Genomic DNA, 26152 nt, shown 5'->3' on the forward strand with positions numbered 1-26152 from the left:
AAGAGATAAAGATCAAAAACAAATATAGAAGAGTGAATGGGTTAAGAGGAAAGGGGAGGGCTGAGGAGGTTGTAGCTGGAGAGAGTTGAGATTTTCTGAAAGAAATGGGAAATCTAATAGTAATAGCACTGCTTTACAGCCCTCTCTAAGCAGTTTACAGAGTCAGCCTATTGCCCCCAACAATCTGGGTCCTCATTTTATCCACCTTGGAACGATGAAAGGCTGAGCCAACCTTGAGCCTGGTGGGATTTGAACTGCCAAATTTCAGGCAGCCGACAGTCAGCAGAAGTGGTCTGCAGTACTGCATTCTAACCACTGCGCCACCACGGCTCAAATCTAAGGAACAAAAGGCAATGCATGGCATGGTATATGGATGTGTGTTGGGAGCAAGATGATTTCCAAGGGTAGAAATGCATGGAGAAGTATAAACATATAGTATATTCATATACTATAAGTATAACGATAAATTGTATTTCCTTAGTGCAGGTAGTCCTCGACTTAACGACCACAACTGAACCCAGAATTTCTGTTGCTAAGCGAGACATTTGTTTAAGAGAGTATTGCCCCAATCTTGCCAGTAAGTGAATCACAGGGTTGGTAAGTTGATAACATGGTTGTTAAATGAATCTGGCTTCCCCATTCACTTTGCTTGTCAGAAGCTCGCAAAAGGTAATCACATGACCCCTGCAACCACCACGAAATATGAGTCAGTTCCCAAGCATCCGAATTTTGATCATGTTCCCATGGGGATGCTGCAATGGTCATAAGTGTGAAAAACTTCCATGGGTCATTTTTTTTCAGTGCCATTGTAACTTTGAATGGTTGCTAAACAAATTATTATTAGTTGAGGACTCCCTATAGTTTATTTTTTCACCAGTTTTTTCAGTGGTGGGATGCAATTCTTACTACTGGTTCTGTGGGCGTGGCGTGGCTTGGTGGGCATGGCAGGGGAAGGAAACTGCAAAATCTCCATTCCCTCCCCACTCCAGGAGAAGGTTACGGCAAAATTCCCATTCCCTCCCCATCCCACTAACCTGCTTTCCAGCTCTGTGCAGGGCAACAAAAGAAGACCCAGCCAATCAGCTGGGACTCAGGAGGCAGAGAATAGATGGAGGCGGGGCCAGTCAGAGGTGGTACTTGCCAGTTCTCCAAACTACTCAAAATTTCCGCTACTGGTTCTCCAGAACTGGTCAGAACCTGCTGAATACCTTGCCTTCGGAAGTTGTGGGAGCACCATCACTTGAGACTTTCAAGAAGAGATTGGACTGCCATTTGTCAGAAATGGTGTAGGGTCTCCTGCTTGGGCGGGGGGGTTGGACTAGATGACCTACAAGGTCCCTTCCAACTCTGATTATCTGTTATCTGAATACCACCTCTGAATTTCTTATGTTTTATAATCTGTAGTTGGTCCCGTACTTAGAAACTGCAGGTACTATACTAGGGCTTGCTATCATGTTTCTGTTAACTTGTGATCCATGACTAATGAGGGCTATTCTTAATTACCTGAATTACCTGCATTCAACCAGTAAAAACACTAACCTTTTAATCAAGAATCTAACATTAGTGTGGAATATTTTAAGTGGATCTCAGGCCTTGCATATGCATTTCTTAGCAAACAGACCATGTAACCATATATTTATTTAAACCCGCTAAGAGCCCATTTAATGGTATGTATCATTTCTGTATCCAGGCGGTTGGATCACAGTATAATTGATTATCGGTCCCCGTCACTCTATATCTATCCATGCAAACCACTTAGAAAAATGCTTTGACAAGCATAGTAGTACAGCTGCAGCTTTGTTTTTGGGGTATTAAAGCAGCCAAGGTTTGCACAGCTGTCTCGAAGGCCGGACACCGGCATTTTCCTCAGCAAAGCAAAGAGGTTCTGTATTGCTTTGCAAGAGGAAGCAGCTGTGAGCAGTTTTTGAAGCAGTGAGCCTGGGAAAAGACACCTTTGCACCAACAGTTTGAAAACTGGTATTTTATACATACTGCCATGTATTAAAAATACGCAGAGGTTGAATGTAACAGTAGAAGGGAAGCTGCCAAGAGAACAGAATATTTGTAATTAAGGACTGAACTGTGGGGTCCTTGGTGCTCCCTGATCTTGCTGGTTTTCTTGCAGACATTTCATTACCAAACTAGGTCACATCATCATGGCAATTACCATCATCGGCACGGAAGGGTTGCTAGTTAAGTGACTTGTCCTTCCATAACGAGTGACAGGAAATTAGACTGCGCTTTTCCCTTTGAAATAAACATGTGGAGTGTTTTTTTCTAGTGGAGATGATGAGAATGAAGATGAGTTTAAATTGCTTTATCCAAGGAACCTTCCTTAAAGTAGGATGAAGATAAGTGGTTCTTTTGGGTGTGCAAATACCTAATATAGTTTCCATTTTCTGGCAATAAAATAATGATGTCTCTTGAACTAAATCTTCAATTATTCATTCCCTCTTCCAGATGAATTAATATTTTTATTGTATTTTTTTAAAAAAACACCATAGGAAATAGCATTTAAAAACTTTTTAAAGTTGATATAATACACACATCTCATCCAACAGTTATGGGATATATGCACATCCTATTCAATTAGTTTTTAAGTTGCTGTACACAAAAGACAAAAAACCCAACATGCAAAATGGATATAAATCCATTAAATATATCTCATATATATATATTTAAAATTGATCGATTTCTGCATAAAGCTATTCTTGCAAAATATAAAATCTATGCCAAAGGGAAACAGTATCTTTTTTAATTAGTAGGAAGAAACCTAGCATTTTCAAAAGCTATGAGTTTTTTAATCCAGTCTATATTATAAAGAGCAGTAATATTTTCTAGCCTCCAATGTAAGTCTCTTGAGGTGCAAAACCCCAGAGAGCCACTACGTGGCAGGCAGTATAGGATTATAATTTTTGGTACCTGTTTGCTGCCATCTGGTGATCGTGGCTTTGATAATCTTATTGAAAAGAGGAAAATGTGATTAGTGTGCTGTCTGTTGCCTTCTTTTTAAATGAAAATTAATATACTTAGAAAGAAAATTCTAATGTCTCTTATGTCTGAAAGTCTAAAAACACTGTTTAAGGTGATCAAAATATAATGAACAAAAATTATGTGTGATTAAATGTCTAAACCTGTCTTTATTCAATATTCTTCTTAACATTTACTTGGATTTAAGTACCTTACATGTCTAAAAATTAATAAAGGCCATCATTCTGCATGACAACCAATAAAGACAAAAAGGGAAGAAAAATAAGTGACTAGCAACCCATAAACATTGCTGTAAGGTTTTTAGAAGATGAGATTTATTTTTTAGATGTTTAGTTTCCAGAGGATTCCCAATAAAAAGGTAGGATGTGGAAATCTAGACATATCACCCTTCCTATGACTTTGAGAACTTAGTTTTAAATAAAGGATGTGCACTTTATGCAGTCTGTGAGGCTTTGACTCATAGCAGAGTTTTGCACTCGATTGAGTCAAATTACAAGAGCCAAAATTGACCATTAGGATAAATTGGAAAATTGCTTTGAAATTCTCATGGCTGATGACAACTGTAAAACTAGGTCCCAATTTGTTCAAATTTGAAGTTCAAAAGCAGGGCACTATGATTCATGTCTAAAACTAAGTATAAGAGGACTTTAATCTTTGTCTCCCACAATGATCTGTGCTCTGCATTGGATATTTTCATTGAAGCTCTAAGTCACACATCATTGGAAGCTTTTCCAATGCAGCCTGGAGGTGTAAGGAACGTAAGACAGTATAGAATAGGGGTGTCAAACTCACGTTGTCACAGCAGCATCACGTGACATATTGGGACCTTTTCCCCCTTCGCTAAACTGGGCAGGGGCAGCATGTGACACATTCAGCTCGCAGGCCACGAGTTTGATACCCCTGGTGTAGAACCATAGAGTAAACATACTGCATACCACTGTGGTGCATTAGCCTCTTACATTTGCTATAGGTAGTTTTTCACAAATTCATTGGGGTATTAGGCTGAGTAAGATTATTATGGTTTGTTGCAGAGTTAAGCAGTCATTCGGATTGAACTTGGCATTTTCGTCTAGCTACTGAGTCCTTCCCAATTATTATCGTCATTATTTTTATACGGCCTTTCCATTTCATTTAACTTGGTTCAATCCTATTTTTATTCTCTTAGTAGGTACATAAATATAGCCAGATATTACTTTGTCTATACTAAATGCATAGTTTTGGTTTTTTTAGCCCAGATCTTGAATCTGCAAAGAATAACAGCCCAAGATTAGCATTACATCACCCTAGAATCTATTAGCCCAAGGGTGTCAAACTCACGTCGTCACGGCGGCATCACATGACATGTTGGGACTTTTCCCCCTTCGCTAAACTGCGTGGGTGTTGCCAGTGTGTGACGCATCTGGCCCATGGGCCGGGAGTATGACAGCCCTGTATTAGCCAAAGGCTAATATATATACATCGCCCAGTCCAAGATTTTAAGACACACACAGTTCTGTTCAATAGCCAAGGACTTGTGGATGAAGCAATAAAGTATTCTCAGGTTGAAGCATCAAATGACAGCGCTTCCAGATAGCTGGGTAAGTTTTGTAGATAAGACAGAAAATACAAGAGGCTGGTTATGTCAGCATTTAAGTCTCAAAGCAAAGGCTCAGATATTGGAAGTTTTAGGTTCTGATCATAGTTGTGAAAGAAAGGTTACTCGAGCAATAATCTATATCTGGATAGATCACTGCTCCCAAGAGGTTCTCTCAAAAAGCTCTCCCTGCATATCTTTCTGTGGCAGTGACATTGTAAGGATGTGCAGAACCAGGCCTGCCCAGGGACCCACCTGGCCACTACTCATCTTGTCCAGATGAAGCTCTTTCCCCCAAAGTCATTACATTGTGAAGAAAATATCTGTATTTTTCTCTGTATTTTGGTACTCAATTCTGTTTCCATATCATGGTTGTGCAAATAGTTTCATATTAGGGTTGAGCGGTATTTTGGAATTACAAATAGTTCTTCATACAAAGAAGAAGGAATTATCTGCCTGCAATTTTTGAAGCAACTGCATCTTTTTTCTGGGATAATGATCCCAGGAAAAGATATGGCTGCTTTAAGGAGTTGCAGACAAAGTGTTACATTCATGTATACATAATACAGTACAGTGAACCACTAGAATGTTGCTCCATCCATCCATCCATCCATCCATTGATCTATCTCTATCATACTGCCATTCATTGGGCAGTCTGATGATCTTGGGAATCTTCAGTCATCTTGTACTCTGATACAAACTGGTAATTATTGGAAAGCAAATGGAAATAGAACTAAAACGATAGGAATGGTTGGTGTAATAGCAGGTATTGTTCTCAAAGCCAGGCAGACTGTTAAAAGTATGGGGATGAGAATGAAACCACTGCTGTTCTTCAGTTTGATTCTTGCCATCTCTTCCACTTTTATTTGCTTTCTAATCATGTCCATACTGCTTCTGCTGGCAGAGTAGTTGCACAATATAAGACCAGGTCATATACAATTGAAGCTCCCAAAATTCATTTTGTAATTCTCAGTCTCTCTTATCCAGTAATGGTACATTTATTTCAGAGAAAATAATTGGGTAGGGGGTGAATGTTCCGCCTTTTTGCTTCACTATAACTCTACTCATAGCTCTCAAATCAGACTTCTGAACTATTAGTCCAACAACAGGAAGAAATGTGAAAGGTCTTTTCGGTGGTCATGTAGCTGAGATGTGGTAGAAAACATGTCATTATAATGCAGGTTGATGTAGGCTAGAAAGGAAACAAAGTTTAAGATCAATGGCAATAAAGCTCATGTGGCCATTTTGATGTGGCTAAATTATGATTTCCAACTCCCCTGCGGATGTATGGCAAATAGGCAGAAATCCTAAGAACTGTAGTTCAATACAGGTAGTTCCTACTTAATGACTGGTATTAGTGATGGTCTTAGGAAGGGATGCGGTGGCTCAGTGGCTAAGACGCTGAGCTTGTCAATCAGAAAGGTCGGCGGTTCGAATCCCGAGCACTGTGTAACGGAATTACTTGTCCCAGCTTCTGCCAACCTAGCAGTTCAAAAGCATGTAAAAATGCAAATAGAAAAATAGGGACCACTTTGGCAGGAAGGTAACAACGTTCCATGTGCCTTCGGTGTTTAGTCATGCTGGCCACATGACCACAGAGATGTCTTCGAACAGCACTGGATCTTCAGCTTTGTAAGGGAGATGAGCACCTCCCCTAGAGCCGGAAATGACCACCATGTATGTGCGAGGGAAACCTTTACCTTTAGGAAGGCTGCTTTATGACTCGTAATTTTTCTTTGCAATCATCTCTGCCAGTTTCCCCAGGGAGTCATCCTCACAGGGGAGATAGCACAGAGTTAGAGACAAGGATTATTTTACATAGTAAAAGCTCTCTGCCTCTCCATGCCTATACACAGGTTTTAGTGTGTTAAAATCCTTCTGTCAAATGCCTTATCTCCTTACTACTTCATGCTTGTGCAGGCATGGAGAATGGGGAATGCAAGGATTTTAACTTAACGATCTATCAGATTGCTCAACAATTACAACTGGGACTATAGTAATTGAATGGTCACACAATATATCACTTAATGACAACAATTCAGATTTTTGTTCCAATTGTGATCATTAAGCAAGATATACCTGTAATATCTTAGGTATCATAATTTGATTCCATTTTTGTGGCATTTTCTGCTATTCTCTTTCAAAGGATAACCGGAAAGTCCGTTGACGAATTCACTTTAAAAAAAACAAAAACAGAAAGCCTTTAAGATTCCTAATATCGTGCTGTAGCTGCAGTCAGTCAAGCAGGATGCTGTGGTTCAGGATAAAACATTGTAAAGTGCCGTGAATTTCAGTGGGAACAATTAAGCATCCATTGAATTCTCATCCTGAAATCAATAGAATTTGAAAGTATTTTCCAGTATGAGAAGCAACGGCCCAATATTAAAAACCTTCGGATGGGGTTGCTTGATCAATGAAAGTCATTTGGAAAAATGTGAAATTCTTAATATAAATACCACACTGGACATGTTTCAAATGATCATGAATGAAACTACATCTATATTTTTTGATAGGATTCGGTGGCTCTCTAATTTCCCCCTCCAGACAGGCAGTGTTAGGGGAATACTTCTTACTCCCATCCTTCCACTTCATTTAACATAAACATCGTGATTTAGAGCCTAAGAGCTTAGCATCAAATGAGTAAGGGACGGGGCATAGGAGACATGAACACGTTTTCAGTTCATTCTTCCTTCTTGCCCGTCATACATAGTTGGTGGTTGGTGAAAAATAGTACCAGGAAAGATTCTTTATACCCAAAAAGCATGTGAATTGAAAGATGTCTGATCAGTAGTAGTCACAGGGAAAAGGTTTTCCTAACAAAATAACAAGTGTTGTGATAAATGTCTCCTCTTTTTCTTTGTGTGTAGCAAATGCCTCACACACATGTCCCCAAAAATGCAGAGCTTGCTGTGGAATGCTGCAACGTTGTTTTTGTCAGAATAATGAAAGCAGCAAACGTCCCTTTATCTGACTTTAAAGAGCATAATCTGATTTAATATTTCATAGTTGAATTTTGGCTATATTGCATTATTTTGTGAGGAAAGTGAAAGAGAGCAGATCAGCGCTGAACGGTTTCATTATAATAATATTCTAAAATAGCATTTTAGCTACTGTAGCCTCTGAATCATTGTATTTTTAAGGAGGAAAAAACCTTGTGTAACTTCAATAACTGGAAGGAAGGAAGGAGAACTGTGGGATATTCCTATTCTTTAGGGACACAAGGAATTATTAGAACCCCATTAGAGTCAGGGTGGCGCAGTGGTTAGAATACAGTATTATGGGCTAATTCTGCTGACTGCCAGCGGTTCAATCCTGACCAGCTCAAGGTTGACTCATCCTTCTATCCTTCGATGGTCGGTAAAATTAGGACCCAGATTGTTGGGGACAACATGCTAACTCTGTAAACTACTTAGGGCTATAAAGCACTGTGAAGTGATATATAAGTCTAAGTGCTATTGTTATTAGCATGCCAGTGCATTGTTTCCAAGCACATCATTGACTTATGTATAAAAAGTTTGATTTTGAAGAAACCAAGCATTAATGTTTATATATGTATATATATATACGTGTATATATGTGTTGTGTGTGTTTGTCTCCCTCATTTAGAACGTGCATCTCTAGTCTCTTCGAAGACCCATCTGTGACTGGACCTATCTGGTTACCTCGGGCACTAAGCACAGCCAAATGAATCCATGTATTGTTGGCGAGACGCTTCAGCAACCCAACTAAATCAGGATGGTTAAAGGAGCTCTCTCTCTCTCTCTCTCACACACAGCACTAGGGGAGAAGCAGTAAGTGGCAAACATAAGGCACTATTAGCAAATTTCGTTACCGCTTACTGTGCATTTGCTGCTGCAGCTTCCTGCCAACCCCCATTTCACCCTAAGCAAGCCATATGTACCATTAATAGCCTCATTTTATACTATGGGCCAGGGAAAGAATTTATACAGAATCCAGCTCCCCCACGTGACCTTCTTTTCATGTTCCCTCCTCCCTGTGAATTAACAAAGCACCAGCCCTTTGGGTCCCTTCAAACGCTCCCCCGTCCCCTCAATCATAACTGCTGCCATTGACTTTGGCTGCTGGATGACAATGATGATCCTGAGAACTATGTATTTGCTTGCTGCTCTTCTGCTTGTTGTTGTTACCAATGTCAATAAAACCGAAACTTCAGCGGGGCAACTCTGCAAATATCTCACCCAACTTCTTCACAAGAAGGAAGGCTACCTCAACACTAATAAAGTTTTGACATGAGCAATTTTCCTTGGCGAGTGTGAGTGTTCTTGCTTGCATTGTATGCTGAGCGATGGGAATTTCTGTGGAGGATTTTCAAAAGTTTGGACTCCAGAGCCCGGGAAGGGCAAAATCACCCACCACCACCACCACCAAGAGGTCGACTAGGCCACGCCCACCATGGCCATACCCACCCAGCAACCAGACAGAGAACTGGTTGCTGAAATTTTTGAAACCCACCCCCTGCAGCCTACCATAATAGGCATGTTTGTCTTGAAAGGCACAGAGTTAAAAATTTTGCATACACCTCTTGGTCTATTTACCTTAAGAAGGCTAGCAACAAATACTGTTAGGTTTATCTGAAATAAGGCAGCTAGGAGATCTGGCAGTGCAACACAATTTTATGTGAAAAGTAGGAAGAGCAAAAATCTCCTAATGTGTCCATACTAGCCAGAAGATCCCAGTCATTTGGCGGTATCCAATCGGAGGGGAGCAGCTCTCCCTCCCTAGTCAATCCATTTCTATGGGCCATGGAGTTCTCGGGAAGAAACTTGGGAGAAGAGTTGCTTCCCTCTCCCATTCCACCAAACAATTCTGCAATGTTGCTTCTGCAACAATGGATTTAGTTCATTGTATGTCACAATGGGAAGCTCCCATTGTATCTTATTAGAATTTTATTTTTATATTAGTTATCAAGTCACATACATCATAAAGAGCAGGCAAACAACATTTCTGTCTGATTAAAACACATGGCCATAGGCAGATGGTGCATGACCACTTAATTGAAAATTGCCTTCTGTTTTTTAAATTTGCATAATGCTAGTGGATAAATAATTACAGCAGCTGGCTCACTTTGTGTTATAGGCTGTTGCTTTTTGAAAAATCAGCTCCATTTTCTTTCTTTAATAGTTTTAATTCAATGATGTGTTCATTTCATGATTATTTTGTCTGTGCGTTGAAAAGCCAAGATTACGTGCTATCAAAGTTTGCTTACAGTACTTAGTTAAACCAATGTTTTTCAATGTGGGCAACTTTAAGGTGCAGGGACTTCAACTCCCATAATTCCTTGGCCAGCATGGTGGATAAGGAATTCTGGGAGCTGAAGTCCGTACCTTAAGATGAATAGTTCCAAAAGTTCACATGTTCAGTTGTAATTCCAAAATAGATATTGCAATAAATAAAGCTACCATAGGCCATAGGACATAATAGCCTTTCATAAAAGCATTTGATAAGGGTCATCACACACTTCATAGTCATTTTAGATTTATCAATTTGAAAACTAGTAGCTGTATTTGTGGGTGATTCCAATCAAAAGTTTTGGATCTATGGTGATGAAACTCATAATTAGTTCCTACAATTTAGGAACATTAAGAGCCTTGATGGATCAGTGGTTAGAGTCCTGTACTACAGACCACTTCTGCTGACTATCGGCTAGCTTCAATTTGGCAGATTGAATCCCATCAGGCTCAAGGTTGACTCAGCCTTCCATCCTTCTGAGGTGGGTAAAATGAGGACCCAGATTGTTGAGGGCAATAGGCTGACTCTGTAAACCACTTGGGGCTGTAAAGCTCTAAGTGGTTTATAGAGTCAGCCTATTGCCCTCAACAATGTAAGTCTTAAGTGCTATTGCGGTATATAAGTCTAAGTGCTATTGCTATTGCAATTTTGCTATTACAAAATCAGAATGTGTACGTCAGCAAATAATCACTGAATCCTATGGTCAGGGAAACCTGCTTCAGTGGTGGTATTCTACCGGTTCGGCCAAAATGGTAGCTCCAAATATCATCTGTGAGTGAACTGGTTCACTCTGACGATCAGCTGCTGGGCCCTCCCACGTGCCCCGGCTTCATACTGACCTTTCCTGCTTTTCAACCTCAGCTGCTTCACGCAGCACAGCTGATTGCGGCGGATCAGCTGTTTTACACACAGGGCTTGCAGCAGAAGGTGAGTTGCAAATGTGCCTATGCAAAGCCCGCACTCACACCAAACCGGTAGCAAAACTTTTTGAAACCCACCACTGACCTGCTTGTACTGTGCATGACATGTGAAGCTCAGAAATTCAGCTAATGCACATAACCACCATTTTCTCCCACAAACTGCATTTAATCAAGGTTGGAGAAATGTACCATTTGAAATAGTTTCAGTTTGGGATTTGTGCAGACGAGCCTGCAATTTCCACTGTGCGTAAATCCATAATGTGATTGAGGTTTGGACAATAGGGTAAGCCTCGAACTGTTATTAAAACAGTGGGAAACGGAATAAAACTGTGATGTATTCCCTACAGCATGGGTGCCAAACGCAAATCAAGTCATGTGATATATTGCAATTTTATTTTGCCTTTGCGGAGCCAGGGTAGGCGTGGCCTGGATGTGACGCAGCCGTCCCGCGGGCTACCAATTTGACACCACTGCCTTACAGGGTTCTTTATTTTGTAAATAAAATGCAAATAAACCCAAATGATATATAATATATAGTCACTCACGTGGATGACACTTCCAATTACCCTTATAGCTATTGCTAGGCAGAGAATTCCAAAGGTTGGGGGTGGAGGCCTAACTAATGATTTTCAGAGTCCTTCCTTGCACTTACCTTGTGCATGAAGAGTTAAACTTTATTTTTGCAAATCTACCGATATAAATTCCCATGAGATAAAAAAGCTAGTCATGAATACGAAGTATATTTTTCTTGTTTCTGCAAACTCAACATGATGTTATGTGCTTATCACTTGTACTCTTGCTTTCTGCTTTCCTCTCTCAAAAGAAATGCTTTCCATTCCTCATGGGAGAGATTTATCATCTTCTGTCTCCATTTGTATGTACATTGGTAGTAATATTTCAAAACACCTCAGAATTCAGGAGCCTTTAAGCTTTTAAGTTCCTTCAAGGAAAACAAAATATTTTTCTGTCTGCAAAATAAAGAGGTAGAAGCGTTAGAGAAAACTGGGTCTAGGCGGGTATGGGACCTGGAATATTTCAAATAAAACCTGGAACTTGTCTTTGAACTAATGCCATGCACATACATGTAGTCCTCGACATACGACCATATTGTTTAGTGACCATTCAAAGTTAATAATGGCACTAAAAAAGTGACATACAACAAACACTTGGACCGATGACTGTCACAGCATCCACACAGTCAAGCGATCAGAATTGGGATGTTTGGCAACCGGCATTTATTTACAACAATTGCAGTGATCCAGGGTCAAGTGATCACCATTTGTGATCTTCCCAGCTGACTTCTGACCAGCACAGCCAAAGGGGGAATCTGGATTCGTTTAACAACAATTTGATTCACTTAGCAACTACAGTGGTTCATTTAACGACCATGATGAAAGAGGTTATAAAATTGAGCGCGACTCGACAGCTACCTGGCATAGCAACTGAAATTCTGATCCCCGTTGTGGTTGCAAGTCAAGGACTTATCCTGAAGGAAAAGCACTATAAAAACCAATTTTAGTAAATGAAAGAGCAAAGACAGAAGGAGAAAACACTTAACGTTTCCTATCAAGGCCAAGAAATTTTCACAGGATTCAGTAGTTAAATCACAGTGATAATGTAGATCAATTTCATCCATATACATTGGACTATAACTCCAATTCTCCCACCCACAAATATTCATGGTCATAATGACTAAGATGAAAGTTCTATATTTATTTTTAATAAATAAATTTATTTTTATTTATTCAATTTCTATAGCTACCCATCTCAGTCAATGACTCTGATTAGCTTACAATTCAATTAAAAATATATATATCATGGTTAAAACACTTAAGAACATTTAAAAACAATTAAAAAAAACAATATACTCATTTTAGAACAACTGAGCTGAAACCATTTAGCTGCTTTTGTGCTTCGAAAAAGCTGGCCACTTTTAGTGATTTGCAGCCCTTGCCCAAAGACATCCACGCTTGCACTGATGTTTTATTTATTGGCTGGCATCTTTTACTTTCAAACTCAAAGGTTTTATTCTCATTAATTCGTATTTCCACCCTCTCTTTGCTGACAGAGGAGACGCATGTGAGTTTTATTCAGGACACAGTAATGTTCCATCTGAAGTTATTGTGTCATAGCCTTGAAGTTTCATAAAGAAAAGGGGTGTGGCTTGTCATAGCTGGTCAGCTTACAATAAATGGTAGCGCAAGCAAAGGGTATAGAGGAAGTGAACCATAAAGGACAGAAATGGGGAAAGAATGCAAATGTTTGATGAGTTGCTTTGTTTTTAATCATTACTTCATTTGCAGTATTCAAATTTTTTTAAAAAAATATTTTCAGTGTGAATGAAGGGGTGAGGGTGGGGAGGATGCAAATTGGCCCTGTTTCATGTGGACTTCGAGAAATCAATAAGTTTTAAATTAGTAATGACTGACTGAAATTCCATTGATTTCAGCGAAACTCCTAAATTACTTGCATGAAAATTGAAGCCAATCCATTATGAGATAATATTGTAAATTTAAGGGATAAAATGGGTTCTTAAACTTTACTGAAATACAGTACACAGATAAATCCCTCCATGGCACAGATAAACCCCCAAGTGGCCTCAGCAGCTCTCAGAGACAGTGCTAATAACCAGATGACTGCAAAGAAATATAATCCTTCCACTCCTCCCAACACCTTGTCAGAAATAATTCTTCCCCCACTACCTCCAGCCAGCCAGAACTAATGAAGCTTCTTGGATGAGAAGTGAAACATCTTCTTCCTCAATGGAAAAAACACAATCCAATTGCCTTTTGGAAAAAGCCACCTCTGAGACAACCATGAACTGGATAACTGAGAATCTTCGTAGACTTATAATACTTGAACACTTTTTTTACAAAAAAAAAAAAGAAGGAAAGAAGGGACGGAAAAGGGAGAAAGAGGTGAGGGATCAAAAGAAATTGTGACATTTTGAATTATGATTGTTTTAGTGCATCAGCTTGGGAGTACATGGGAAATTTGATGCTGGGTTAGGGTTAGGGTACAGCAGTTTCAATGGAATATATGTATCTCAAGAGTTGAACTGTGAAGTCTTAAGTGCTCTCTAAGTTTGGTTATTTGCTTGCAGATTTTTCGAAATACATCCTCTCCAGATAAGCAGCTTTTAACAGCAGACAATCAAGCAAAAAACAATAATTTAATCAAGAAACTAGTTAGAGAAAATCACAACCCACCAGCACTGGGAAGGCAAGGGAACTACACTCCCTAACGCTGATGATATTTATCAGAAAGCAGCAAGAATCCACGGCTACATGCACCTTTGAGTCACAGGTTGTTGTCAGCTCTGCTTAAGGCTGCATATTTATCTTTCTCTTAATGATAATCTAAACTACATTTAGATCTCAGCTTCTCAAATAAATGTTCTAGCTTCATTGATGCACTTAGCATATCACAAGTCAAAATAACATTTTCAAAAGATCGCATTGACTGAGTGACTTATGTAAATAAAGAAAGAAAAACCTATTTGCTTAATTGCAAGCCATGACAAAAAGAACAAAACATACACAAAGTCTTTAAGCCATAAAAAACCTAGTAGTATATCAAAACATATATACTTAAATACAGTCCTGAAACTCAAATAATTTTGACCCCTCACCTACTTTTTCTTAACCATCAAAGCTGCCCAAACATACAATTCACTGTATAAGAATAATAATTCGATCCTTCAATAAATAAGCTTTGTGGAATTTAGACTTTTTATCTGGGTAATTCAACATCAGTAGTAGAACAACTGCTACCTTTACCTCTATAAAATACATAGAACAATGGTTTATGGTCTGCTGCTCTGTGGTCCATGAGAGACATCATGAGTTTCTCCTTTGCTAGCTTTCTCAAACTTTCTCAAGCCACAGATAGAAAATGTCACATTTGGCCAAAAGAAACATTAATTTCATACAGTTGTGGCCTGTCAGCTGCCAGCCCCTCCAGCAGCTGAATCAGATGAAGAGGAGGTATGGGAGTCAGGGTCAGCATTTGGTAAACTGAGAGGTCTGAGCGGGAAAAGGGAATTGAGCTGTCAGAGAGCAAGACAGAGGCGGAGCCTGGGCCATCCATCAGCCCTCTGAGAGTCTCCATCTGAGAGTCAAAAGCCCCCAGGTCTGGAGGTGTCTGATGAAGAAGAGGAGGAACAGCTGGGTCCAGTGCCCGATGCGCAGATACACAGAAAGCAGAGGAGAGGAGAGCAGTGAAAATCTATGGGCTGATCCTTGGGACTGAAGAGCCACAGCTGCTAGTGAAGCCCCACTCTAGCTCTGGAAATAAAGGGCAGGGGGCGGAGATGAATAGATGTGGTAGACAACTATACATCTCCCTGCTGGACAGATTTGTTAGCCTGCGGTGAGAATTTTTTTACTGAGGCTGCTGGCGCTCCTAATAAAAGAATCATTCCTTCAACTACAGAAGGTTTTTTGTGTTTGAGGAGCTGGGTCAGAACATAGGGGTTATCCAATTAAACAAATAAAGTGCTGCTTATCTTCTTTCTTAAATGTATATGTTGTCCCTTAGCTCTTGAAAAATGGTTTTCATATTCAAAATACAGTATCTTATGTTTTATATCTTTGATGGCCAGGTCGCGATATTTCATGATTTTTCCAGTTCTTTTTCTTCGACTCTGGCATCTTCTGGTACAGCGATATCAATACATTGTACACTTTGGCCCTCAACAACCATAATCTTTGTGTGTTGTGTTCCAATAATGGCGATCTGTCTGTATTTGAAAGTCCCATAAGATCTTCACTGTCTCATTTTCAACAACTTTTTCCACTTTATGTTCCCATGACTTTTCGGATACAGGTAGGATGTACTTTTTACACAATGACCCATGGATTAATTTAGCAACTCGATCATGTCTAACTTTGTAGTCAGTTTGCGCAATTTTGCTGCACTCACATATTCAGTGTGAAACTGTTTCAACTTTGTCATTGCAAAGTTGGCAGTTTGGATTGTCAGTGGATTTTTGTATCTAATTTGTAATTTTTATTGTTGTTGTTGTTTTGTTGTTATTCTAAACAGTAAAATTAAGAGGATAATCTTAAGAGTGACAGCAACACCTGAAGGTTTTGAATTCAGCTTTTTGCAAGCCAACTGCAGTGAAAAGTTATGCATTTTTTACTCTAGTGACCTAATAGTAACTCTCTTGGGCACCTCCTTGTACGTCCCCATTTACCCTTCCCAACCCACTTACCCATGTGGCATTTCTTGCAAACTGTTCCCAACCATCACTTCTGAGAAATCTCTCATTCCCTGAACCATCAGGAAGCAGCCCTTTACCTGCTTGCCTTAACCTTTTGCAACTTCCTGCTGGCTTCCCCACTGATTTTCTTTCTGCAAGTTTCCCACAAGCAAAGTAAATGGGGAAGCCAACTGGAATTTGAGGTAGGGAAAGAAGGAATGTGTTCTGTATTAACATTCTTGAAGACTCACATTCTGATTGGTCCGCTCAGACCGCAATCCGATTGGTTCGCTGAACGCCTGCGATTGGAGCGCTAAGAATCTGCCGCGATTGGCTGAGCCGATCGCGGGAGATTCAAAGCGCTGCCATTGGCCGCCGAACCGCCGGCCGGCTGTATAAAGCCAAGTGGCTCACACACTTAAAACTGTCCTTACTCAGAACTTCAATAAAAGAGCTGATTGTTCACTTCTGCGTCTCGCCTCTTATGTGACCCGATCCACCAATTTAACAGAATGAACAGAGATGGAGGAATACTGAGGAAATAAGAGGGAGGGAGGGAATGGAGGGAGGAAGGAAGGGAGGGAGGGAGGGAGGAAGAAGATTTCTGATGATCTCTGCCAGTTCTCCACAAGACAGCAGGAAGCCAACGGGGAAGCCAGCAGGAAGTCAAAAGTCACTCCCGCTCCATGGTCATTCTGCTTCTGTTCAGGAAAGGAAATATTTATGATGTGATATCCAGGGCACTAGATTATCTAGTATGAACTATAACTTTTCCTCTATAGTTAAAGATTCAGGACCCAAGAAAAAGATGCCTTTAGTAATCAACATTTTGGAAGTGCTTGGCTTGAAAAACTTTAATTGCTGATACGAACACAACATATACACCTACACCAAGGTAGGAAAAAGGAACATAACTGCTTATATACTGTAATTTGTTTTCTTGGAGGCATGTTTCCTACCGTGTTTCTCCAACAATATGGCCTCCCCCAATAGGAAGTCCCAGCATGTTTTTTAGGCATAAAATGAAATTAAGCCCCTTCCCCCAAATTAAGGCCTATATTAAAACATGTGAAATGGGGGGGAATGGCAGGGGGACTTGCCGTTAGGAGGTCCTTTGTTGCACACCCGGATATGGTGCTGCCTGTGTTGACCTCAGCGTTGGTGGGGCACTTCATATCGGGAGACCTTCTGCCACCATTGCTTTCCCTTCTCCCTGTGCTGCCGCAGCGTTTGGAGCAACGCCACAGCATTTGGCGCATCCATGCAGCATTTGGTGCAGCCACGCGGCATTTGGCTCAGCCACACGGCGTTTGGCGCAGCCACACAGCATTTGGCACAGCCACACGCAGCCAACCAGGGCTCCTCCCTTCAACTGGAGCCTGGTGGAGACACTCAACTTCAGGCGCTCCTGTCGCCGACTTCCCGGGCATCGTTCGAAAGCAAAGCCCATTCTTTTAAAAACAACGTCCTACTACCGGTACAACAAAGCCTCCCTTGCCCGAGAGGGCAACCCAAACCCATGTGGGGTGGCGAATCTCCCAGGGCCGCAGCGCAGGATTGGCCCACCCTGGGAGAAGCGCCCAGCCGTCATCCCTGCCTGGTGCTGGGCAGAGCACTTAGAGCTTCACCTGGGGTGCCCAGCACAGCTGACAGGCGGGCCCTCCTGCCCGCCGGTGGAGCTCTGGTCAAGGCAGTGAGTGCCTCCCCACCGGGCCCTCCGCTCATCCCGCGAGGGCTGCGCCGGAGCTGGGCAGGCTGGGCAGAGCCGGGAAAGCGAGCTGCGGGTGCGTGCCCTCTTGCCAAGCGAAAAAGCCAGGACAACCCGAGCTTGACTTCCTTCCCAAGTCCCTCCAGCCTGACTCCGAAGGGGCCACCGGGAGAGGCCACCTGAGGCAGTGATAGCACTCACCCATCCTCAGACAGGGAGGCAAGGTGACGGCAGCGCTGCTTCCCTGGCCGGCAGGTCCGGTGGAGAGAGCCTGAAGCCGCCCATCCTGTCCACCCCTTGCCCAGCCCATCCCCCTCCCCATGCATGTCCAAACACACTAGCAGCTCCAAACGCTTCAGCAGCATGGGCATTGGACAGAGGCACTCACTCGGAGGGGCTCAGCTCGGAGAAGGACACAGCGCAGGCTGTCACCTTGCCTCCCTGTCCACGGATGAGTGGGCACTATCACAGCCTTGAGTGGCCTCTCCCGGTGGCCCCTTCGGGGTCAGGCCGGAGGGACTTGGGAAGGAAGCCAAGCTTGGGTTGGCCCGGTTCTTTCAATTGGCAGGCGGGCGCGCACCCGCAGCTCACTTTCCTGGCTCTGCCCAGCCTGCCTGGCTCTGGTGCGGCCCTGGCAGGATGAGCAGAGGGCCCGGCAGGGAGGCGCTCACTGCCCTGGCCAAAGTTCCACTGCCGGGCAGGAGGGCCCGCCTGTCAGCTGTGCTGGGCACCCCAGGCAAAGTTCTTCGTGCTCTGCCCAGCGCTAGGCAGGGATGGTGGCTGAGTGCTTCTCCCGGGGTGGGTTGATCCTGCACTGTGGCCCCAGGAGATTTGCCTCCCCTGTGTGGTTGGGCTGCCCTCTCAGGCAGGGGAGGCTTTGTTGTACTGGTAGTAGGGCGTTGTTTTTAAAAGAATGGGCTTTGCCTTCGAATGATGCCTGGGAAGGCGGTGACAGGAGATCCTAAAGCTGAGTGTCTCTGCTGGGCTCCAGTTGCAGGGAGGAGCCCTGGCCGGCCCTGCGTGGCTGCACCAAATGCCATGTGGCTGTGCCAAACACCGCGTGGCTGCACCAAACGCCGCGTGGCTGCGCCAAATGCCGCGGCAGCACAGGGAGAAGGGAAAGCAATGATGGCGGAAGGTCTCCCGATATGAAGTGCCGAGGTCAACATCCAAGCCATCACTGCCCGCCCGCCTGAGGATGCAAGGGGGGGGGAATTAAGTCACCCCCGAAAAGACGGCCTAGCTGTTTTTCGGGGCTCAAAAAAAGAATGAGACCCGGCCTTATTATATGAGAAACACGGTATATGTTTCCTTTGAGTCGGAAGCCTGATGTATATTCAGTTTTTAAAACTGTCTGCTGCATACATTTTTTTTCCATTCCATTCGTGCCTCTTCCAAGAGTTATTGCCTCATTAGCATATTGCAATAAAGGTACGGCTTTATCTGGCACCCTTGAATACCCTCAGGTTAATGAGCAACAAAGCCATTCAGCTTTTAATTTCTCTCTTGCCCAAAACTCCTGAAACATAAAATAGCAAGTGCTCTAATGTTCAAAACATTTTTTTAAAGTTTAAACCAAACAAAAAATAGTTTCTCACCTTCTTTCCTGACCACCTAGCTATGCTCCAGGGCAGGGGTCACCAACCTTTTGGACCTCAGGGACCACCCAAACTCCTAATTTTAAATCCTGTGGACCAGAGACCCTGGGAAAATCCTCCCAAAAGTCTGCAGGAAAATTCCCCACCCCATTTTCCTACCGATTGATCATTCTTTATTTGGGATGGCAGGATACCGTCTCCAGCTCCATTCTCAGGGAGAGAGAGAGAGAGAGAGAGAGAGAGAGAGAGAGAGAGAGAGAGAGAGACTTTAGGCTTTGTGCAAGGAAAGTAGAAGAAACTGTTTCTCAGTCTATTAGTCCTCATTTTAAGACACCTATAACGTCTCCCTGATGGTAACAGTTTGAAATATGAATGACTAGGATGAGAATGGTCTGTGGTGATTTTTAGTACTCTAGAGAAGAGTCTGGACTTTGCAATCTGTTCCAAAGAAGAAAGAGAGCAAACGATTAATTTTTTTGCTGTGTTTATAACTCTCTGGAGCATCTTCTTATCCACTGCAGAGCATCCAGCATACCACACCGTTACACAGTATGCCAAAATGCTCTCGATGGTAGACTGGTAAAAAGTAACCAGCCACTTCTCACCTAGACCGCTCTTTTTCAGCAGCCTCAGAAATAACCCGAGGACTACCTGTGCTGAACATTTTCTAGGGATTCAATGGGATATAATGGCATCTTCTTTCAACATTTGTTCTCAAGAAGAATCTCAACACCCATATTATTTCCTTGTGTATCATAAACCTCCATTTTCCTATCTAGATATGCCAAAGAGGACTGCAACTTGCCCTTTGCGCAATTCATAATGTTCAGTTGCCCATTCCTCATCTTGCAAAAAAAAGGGGGAGGGATTTTTTTCCCGGTATTACATTACCCCTCAGCATAATGAAAGATTTATAGCTGGAATAGACAAATTGTGACAGACCTCCATCTCCATTTCAGGAGACCTCTTAAATTCTGAAATGATTTTCAAGCATCTGTGCAGAATCTGAGAAGGTTTTAATTATTAATCTGAAGAATTCCATTCTGGAATCAACTCATCTCGTAAAGGAAAGATTGCAAACAACAGAGGACTGCTGTAGAACCAGACTTTATACATATTTTTTTTTCAGGAGAAAGATTGCTTTGACAAATATCTATCTTATTCCTTATAATGCCTTTTAATCTTAAACAGCTCCCATGTCGCTTTATCTTATGGTACTTATTTTTCTTACCACAGCTCTAAGGGTTTGTTTAAACAGTTCCAACTTTTCTTCCAAGCAAACCAATTTGCAAAAATGGTCCTATCAGCTATGGACAGAACATTAATCTTCCATCAGTATTTGTATCCCCAAGTCTAATCATTTGACAATCCCACCTCCCTTTTTGTCTCTACAGATAATAGGAGTGTATAAAATGGTGGGATTAAAGTTGTTAAATTACCCAGCCCCCATTATCAAAGTGGATCCTGGCTGCTGCTCTGTGCTGCTATGGAGAAACGGGCAACGGAGCTGCTGGCATGAGGGAAGGAGAAGGCCGCTTTCCCTCCTCCTTACCTCATGCCGGCTGCTCCATTGCCCATTTCTCCTTTGCAGCAAAGCACCCATGATCCACTTTGATAGCGGGTGTGTATATGTAATTTAACAACCAGTTTGCCCAGGGTCAGGTTGGCTGTCATGGGAGGGTCATCCCGTATGTGTGGCGGAGGTGGAGGACAGGGATGGGCCCCGCCCTCCCACAACAGCCAACCTGAACCTGGGCGAACCGGTTGTTAAATTATTTGAATCCCACCACTGGGTATATATCAAGCCAAGGAAACTCTTTTCTCCCAGGTTGTACAATTTCCAGATTACAAATGCATTGAAATAAGAGGAAAAGAAAAGATTTTATTGCACCTCAGATCTTTTTGTCTCCTGTTAGACGAGGGAGCGCTGGATTATTTGCATAGGGGCCTGCATGGTAATGGCACTTCACCCTGAAGTTCATGAATTTTAATGCCTCATATATTTATTTAGAATTTTGTAGGTTAAATCAGTGTTTCTTAAAATAGACGCCTTTAAGGTGTATGAACTTCAACTCCTAACTGTCTTATACATGCAAACTCTGTGATGGCCATTCACAGTTTGTGCCAGAGACACAGTCACAAGCAGCTCACACTCAATCACAACAGAACCAGTCATTGCATCACCTAATGACAGGATTTAGATTGCCTTTCAGGTCCATTTTTAATCCTCGATGATACCGTCAAGATCACCGTCTGATTTTCCTGAGACAGCGTGTTTCGGGGAAATTCCTAACGCTACAGGGCATTAGAACATCTGCTGTCAACGAGTCAAATAGATTCACAATATGCTCAACTATAAAGAAGTGGCAAGACCTGAAATTTTGTTTTAAACCACTAGATTTTTTTTTCAGCTAAAGAGGTTTAATTTCTGGATTACAGGACTGGCTGGTAAATTGTTTAGAAAAAATATATATCATCTTTTAAGTATGGCATGGCATGCAGGCCTAAGCATGACATCAACAATCTATCTGAGCTACTCTTATTCATCATCAAGAATCTATCTTAAAGATTGGGCATTTGCAGTACTTAACTCCTGTGAATTTATATCCAGTTATTGACATTATTATTTTCTTTGTTTTGAACAAATATTAGAGAAGCTGGGAAGGTGCAGGAATTCTAATACAGAATTCAACCCTTAGGAATTTTTTTTCCTGGGCTATCATTATTTAATAATAGTTAAATGATTAATTTATGTATTGATTATTGTTCAGACTGAGAAACTCACATACATATTAAAAAGGATAAGAAAATGAAATAGGAACATTTATTGTCTAAAATTCTGTTTCCTTTTATTGTGCTTATTATGAACCAAAGATGTCTCCCTTTTTGCCCCAAAGACTCAGGTCATCTTTTAAAGCTATATAGTTTAGGCCTGAAGGGAAATAAGAGAAATATATCATATTTTTTTCATGGAGAAATTCCCTGCGTTTGTATAGGCGTGAGATGGACTATAATGAACAAATCCAGTAATGAGATAAGAGTGTTTCTCTGCATTAGTTTTTATTGCCTGAAGGTAACTAATTATGCTGTGGGATACTGTTGATATATTCTATATATTTCAAAAATTCTCCAAAATAAAGTACTTTTGAAAAAAATTACCTGCAAGTGGACCTCTACTTGTATTAGAGGCTTCACCTTGGTTTATTTATATTTATTCAGTTTGTCCTCCTGCCTGACTCCAAAAGCTCCCTATATCCCATTGGTCCCTCTGCAATAGATTTGGCCATGTGGTTTAAGTGAGTCTCATCCAATTTGACAAAAAATTTTATACTGTGGTTCTTAAGTGAATCACTAGAGCAGTTAAGTAAATCAAGCAGTTATTAAACACATCCAGCTTCTCCTATGGACTTTGCTGTTAAAAGCTGGCTGGGAAGGCTGCAAAATGGTGATTCCATGACACTGAGTCACTGCAGTGCATGCTGGCTTTGCCAAGTGCCTGGATTTGATCACATGACCATGGGGATGCTGCAACAGTCATAGATGCGAGGACTGGTCATAAGTCATTTTTTTTCAATGGCTTTGTCAGTCTGAAAAAAAAATCACTAAATGAATGGTCGTTGAGTTGAGGATTACATGTACCAAGGAATGATGACCTAGTGTCTCAAGCATTAGAAATGAAATGGCAACCCTTCAAAGTTCATTACCAGAAAAGACCATCATCATCACTATCATCATTTTCATCATCATTATCGTCACATTTTTCCTGCAGGGGCAGAATCTGCTTTTTGGGTCAACAAGCACCATTTTGTGCAAACAAATGCCTCATCCAGGTTCAACTGGTCATTTTTCATGTCTGCATTTATTGTATCTTACCATCTTTCCTTTGGTTTTCATCTGGGTGCTTGCCATCTGTAGTAAAATGGGAGGTGAAGTAAGCAATAATAATCATTGCTTGTAGAACATGGGTGTACTATTGTAGATATTGGCAGATTGCTTCAGCACTGCTACAAAAGTGCAAAACAATGTCCAGGGGGAAGAGAGAGAGAGGGAGGGAGGGAGGGACGGAGAGGGAGAGAGAGAGGTCTGTGCCTGTATCAACATTTATCAGTTTTGCATAATTTATTTTGTTGTAGTTTTAATAGATTACCCCCAAGAGCAGAATTTTCTCTTATGAGCATATCTTTAAACCAGGGATGGGTTGGCACAAACGACAAGAACATCTGGCCAGGACTAGATTGCCTGCTCTTGCTTAAAACATTCCCAAGATGTATGACTGCATTATTTCATAGCAACTATGTTGTTCTCATTAAAGTATAAGTTTTATGTCATAAAACTTTACTTGGAAAAGAAGGTTGAAGAGTGGATACTTTATTTTCTACCAAAATACTTTATTTTGTAGCAAAATGTTTGCTCAGAAGCAAGCTCCATTTACTTCAATGGGACCTACTATTATATACTGGGGAAAACTTATAGAAAACTCAGTGGGATAGAAATCTTTCTTACATATGCAGGACTGCAGTGTAAGACATACACATGTTCTAAAGTTTGACCTACAGAACATTGTTGTTGTTTTATAAGTTGTACCAGTTTGTATTTTGTTTTAAAACTTTTTAAGAGATAAAGGAAAAGTTTTATCATTATAACCAGTAAATCTTTTTTCAACAGTGGCACTTCAACTTATCTAGCCAAAGAGATGAGGGGAGATCAAATCAATATATCTGAAGGCAGAGGTTGGGAAATTTGGCATAGAAGAATAGAAGGAAGGCCCAACCATTTGCTCCTGAGTTAAGCCCCCAACTCTCATTTCCTTCTAAGTTACTATTATGTGTTAAGATTATTTCCCCTAATAGTTGTTTTGGGGCAGTTTAAAATGATGGCTGATAACTGTAAGGAGAATTGAACCCTTAATTTCCAAGGTAAGCTGGTAGGGAAGCCCAGTATGAATTCTGGACCACAAATATTTTGGTCTTCATTTTTTGAAAGAGAGTCCAGTTAACTAAGGACCCTGTGCAAAAATCCCCTTACATAGCGCATCCCCACATATATATATATTCTTCTCATATAGACTCCACAGTTACTCTAGTCTTACAGTAGGAAGTTCAGTGTTTCTGATATAATAAATATGTCTCTATGGTACAGCTGAGCATCCTTTTTCCTCCTCGTGACAGTACTGTGTTCATTATAGAAGTGATAGAAAGTCCATCTTTATTATTGTTACCTGGTGCTTGGACGAATCTAGATGATGCTGTAAGTCACCAACAGGGAAATATAAACAGCATATTTGTCTACGGTGGGTAGATTTAGTGAAGCTTATCTGGTTCTTCATGCCAGAAAGGAATATCTTTTGCTCAGGGTTGAACTGTGGAGTCCATGATGCTCTCTCATCTTGATTGTTTGCTAGTCAAACTTTCATTACCCAGCTAGGCAAAATCGGCAGTGCTAGGAAGGTGTGGGTTTTGCTCCCTGTTTATATATAGTAGCTTGCTCTGCCAGTTTCTTGATTCTTTTTACCAGATTTGGAGTAGGATGGGAAAGTAGGACAGGAGAGCGCCAGAGAGACCACACAGTGTTTTCCTTACTTCACCCTATATGTTTTCCTACAGAACTTTCTGTACACAGAAAAAGGATTGAGTTATTTGTATTCACTGGAATCTTTCCTATAGTATTCCTTAGGCAGCAACTTTTTATATCAAACCCTTTCACATTGATTTTTCTGCTTTCAAACTTTGCAGGGGAAAATGCCTAATCTCATCATTACATGGCTGCCTAACTTCTTTGACGCAGAAGAGTGGGGAGGACATTTATATCCAAACACTGTTAAAAAGTACCCCCGCTCCCCCAAGGGTTATGACCTAAAAAGTTGCTGTAAAATCGAGAAAATTAGCAAAGCTGCTGAAATTGATACAGGTTTGCTATGAGAAGCAAGATGATAACTTGAATGCTAGGAAACTGGGATTTTATGGCTGGTAATTAAAAGACTGAGGCCTTGAGGGTGTAGGTGTGGATATAAAGTAATTGGATCACTAGATGAAATAAATGATTTTTTTTTTTTTAAATGAGAAAGTCAAAATAAGGGAATGGAAGATTACCATAAAGAGGTACAAGAAAGATACAAATGAGTTTGGGAAACAAGTGGACTTGTGGATGAAACTAGCACCTCTGCTGAACCGAAACAGACTTGATCTAGAGCGGAGGTCTCAAAACGTGGCAACTTTAAGACTTGTGGACTTCAACTCCCAGAATTCCTCAGCCAGCATAACTTTGTACCAGATTAGCTGGCTGAGGAATTCTGGGAGGTGAAGTTCACAAGTCTTAAAGTTGCCAATTTTGGGGACCCCTGATCTAGAGAGACCAAGTTCGGAAGAAACAGCTAGGAAAACAAAAAGGAAGTGGTTAGCTTAAGGAAGCAACCTAAGGAAACAACAAGGATTTCGAGGTTTAAAATGAGACTAAAAGATGATCCGAGGGAAAGAAAAGAAAGAGGAAAAGCTTTAAAATGGGTGAAAGATGACTTACTTGCAAGCCAGTTTAAGAAGCCAAAAGGGAAGTGGGGAAATAAAATTAGGAAATAAAAGATTACTCATGAGCAAGGGGGAAACAAGAACCCACAAGGCTTTCTTTCTGCTGGGTGTTTTGTTGACTTGCAGTTTGCAATGTGGATCAGTGAAGAAGCCACCTTGAAGGGAATCTGTAAGGGGAGGTGTAACCCAATCTGTCAGCTGGAGAGAAGATTGAGAGAGTAAAGAGTGCTCAGGAGTTAGATTGTGACTGGAAGAATTGATGAGCCGCTGGCCTGGTTTTGACTGGAGCCAGTGAGGAAGAGATGCCAGAGGAATCTAGCAGAGTCAGAAAGAAAGGAACAGAAAGTGCTTCCTGAGACTTTTGTAAGCCATTTAGGATCAAGAA

The 26152-nt window shown here is 41.4% G+C and overlaps 1 protein-coding gene across 2 annotated transcripts in view; it reads left to right on the forward strand.

Moving 5' to 3' along the window:
- KCNS3 (potassium voltage-gated channel modifier subfamily S member 3) overlaps positions 1-8806 on the forward strand; it is a 37442-nt gene extending 28636 nt beyond the window's left edge. For both annotated transcript variants that reach the window (XM_026695320.2, XM_087917557.1), the window contains exon 3: positions 8171-8806. In XM_026695320.2, the coding sequence (XP_026551105.1) occupies positions 8171-8208 (38 nt within the window). In that variant the 3' untranslated portion in view covers positions 8209-8806. The remainder of the gene's footprint in view (positions 1-8170) is intronic.
- The last annotated feature ends 17346 nt before the right edge of the window (positions 8807-26152 follow it).

Source organism: Pseudonaja textilis, chromosome 1 (assembly GCF_049901715.1).
Source record: "Pseudonaja textilis isolate UNSWEBS1 chromosome 1, rPseTex1.2, whole genome shotgun sequence".
Taxonomy (NCBI): domain Eukaryota; kingdom Metazoa; phylum Chordata; class Lepidosauria; order Squamata; family Elapidae; genus Pseudonaja; species Pseudonaja textilis.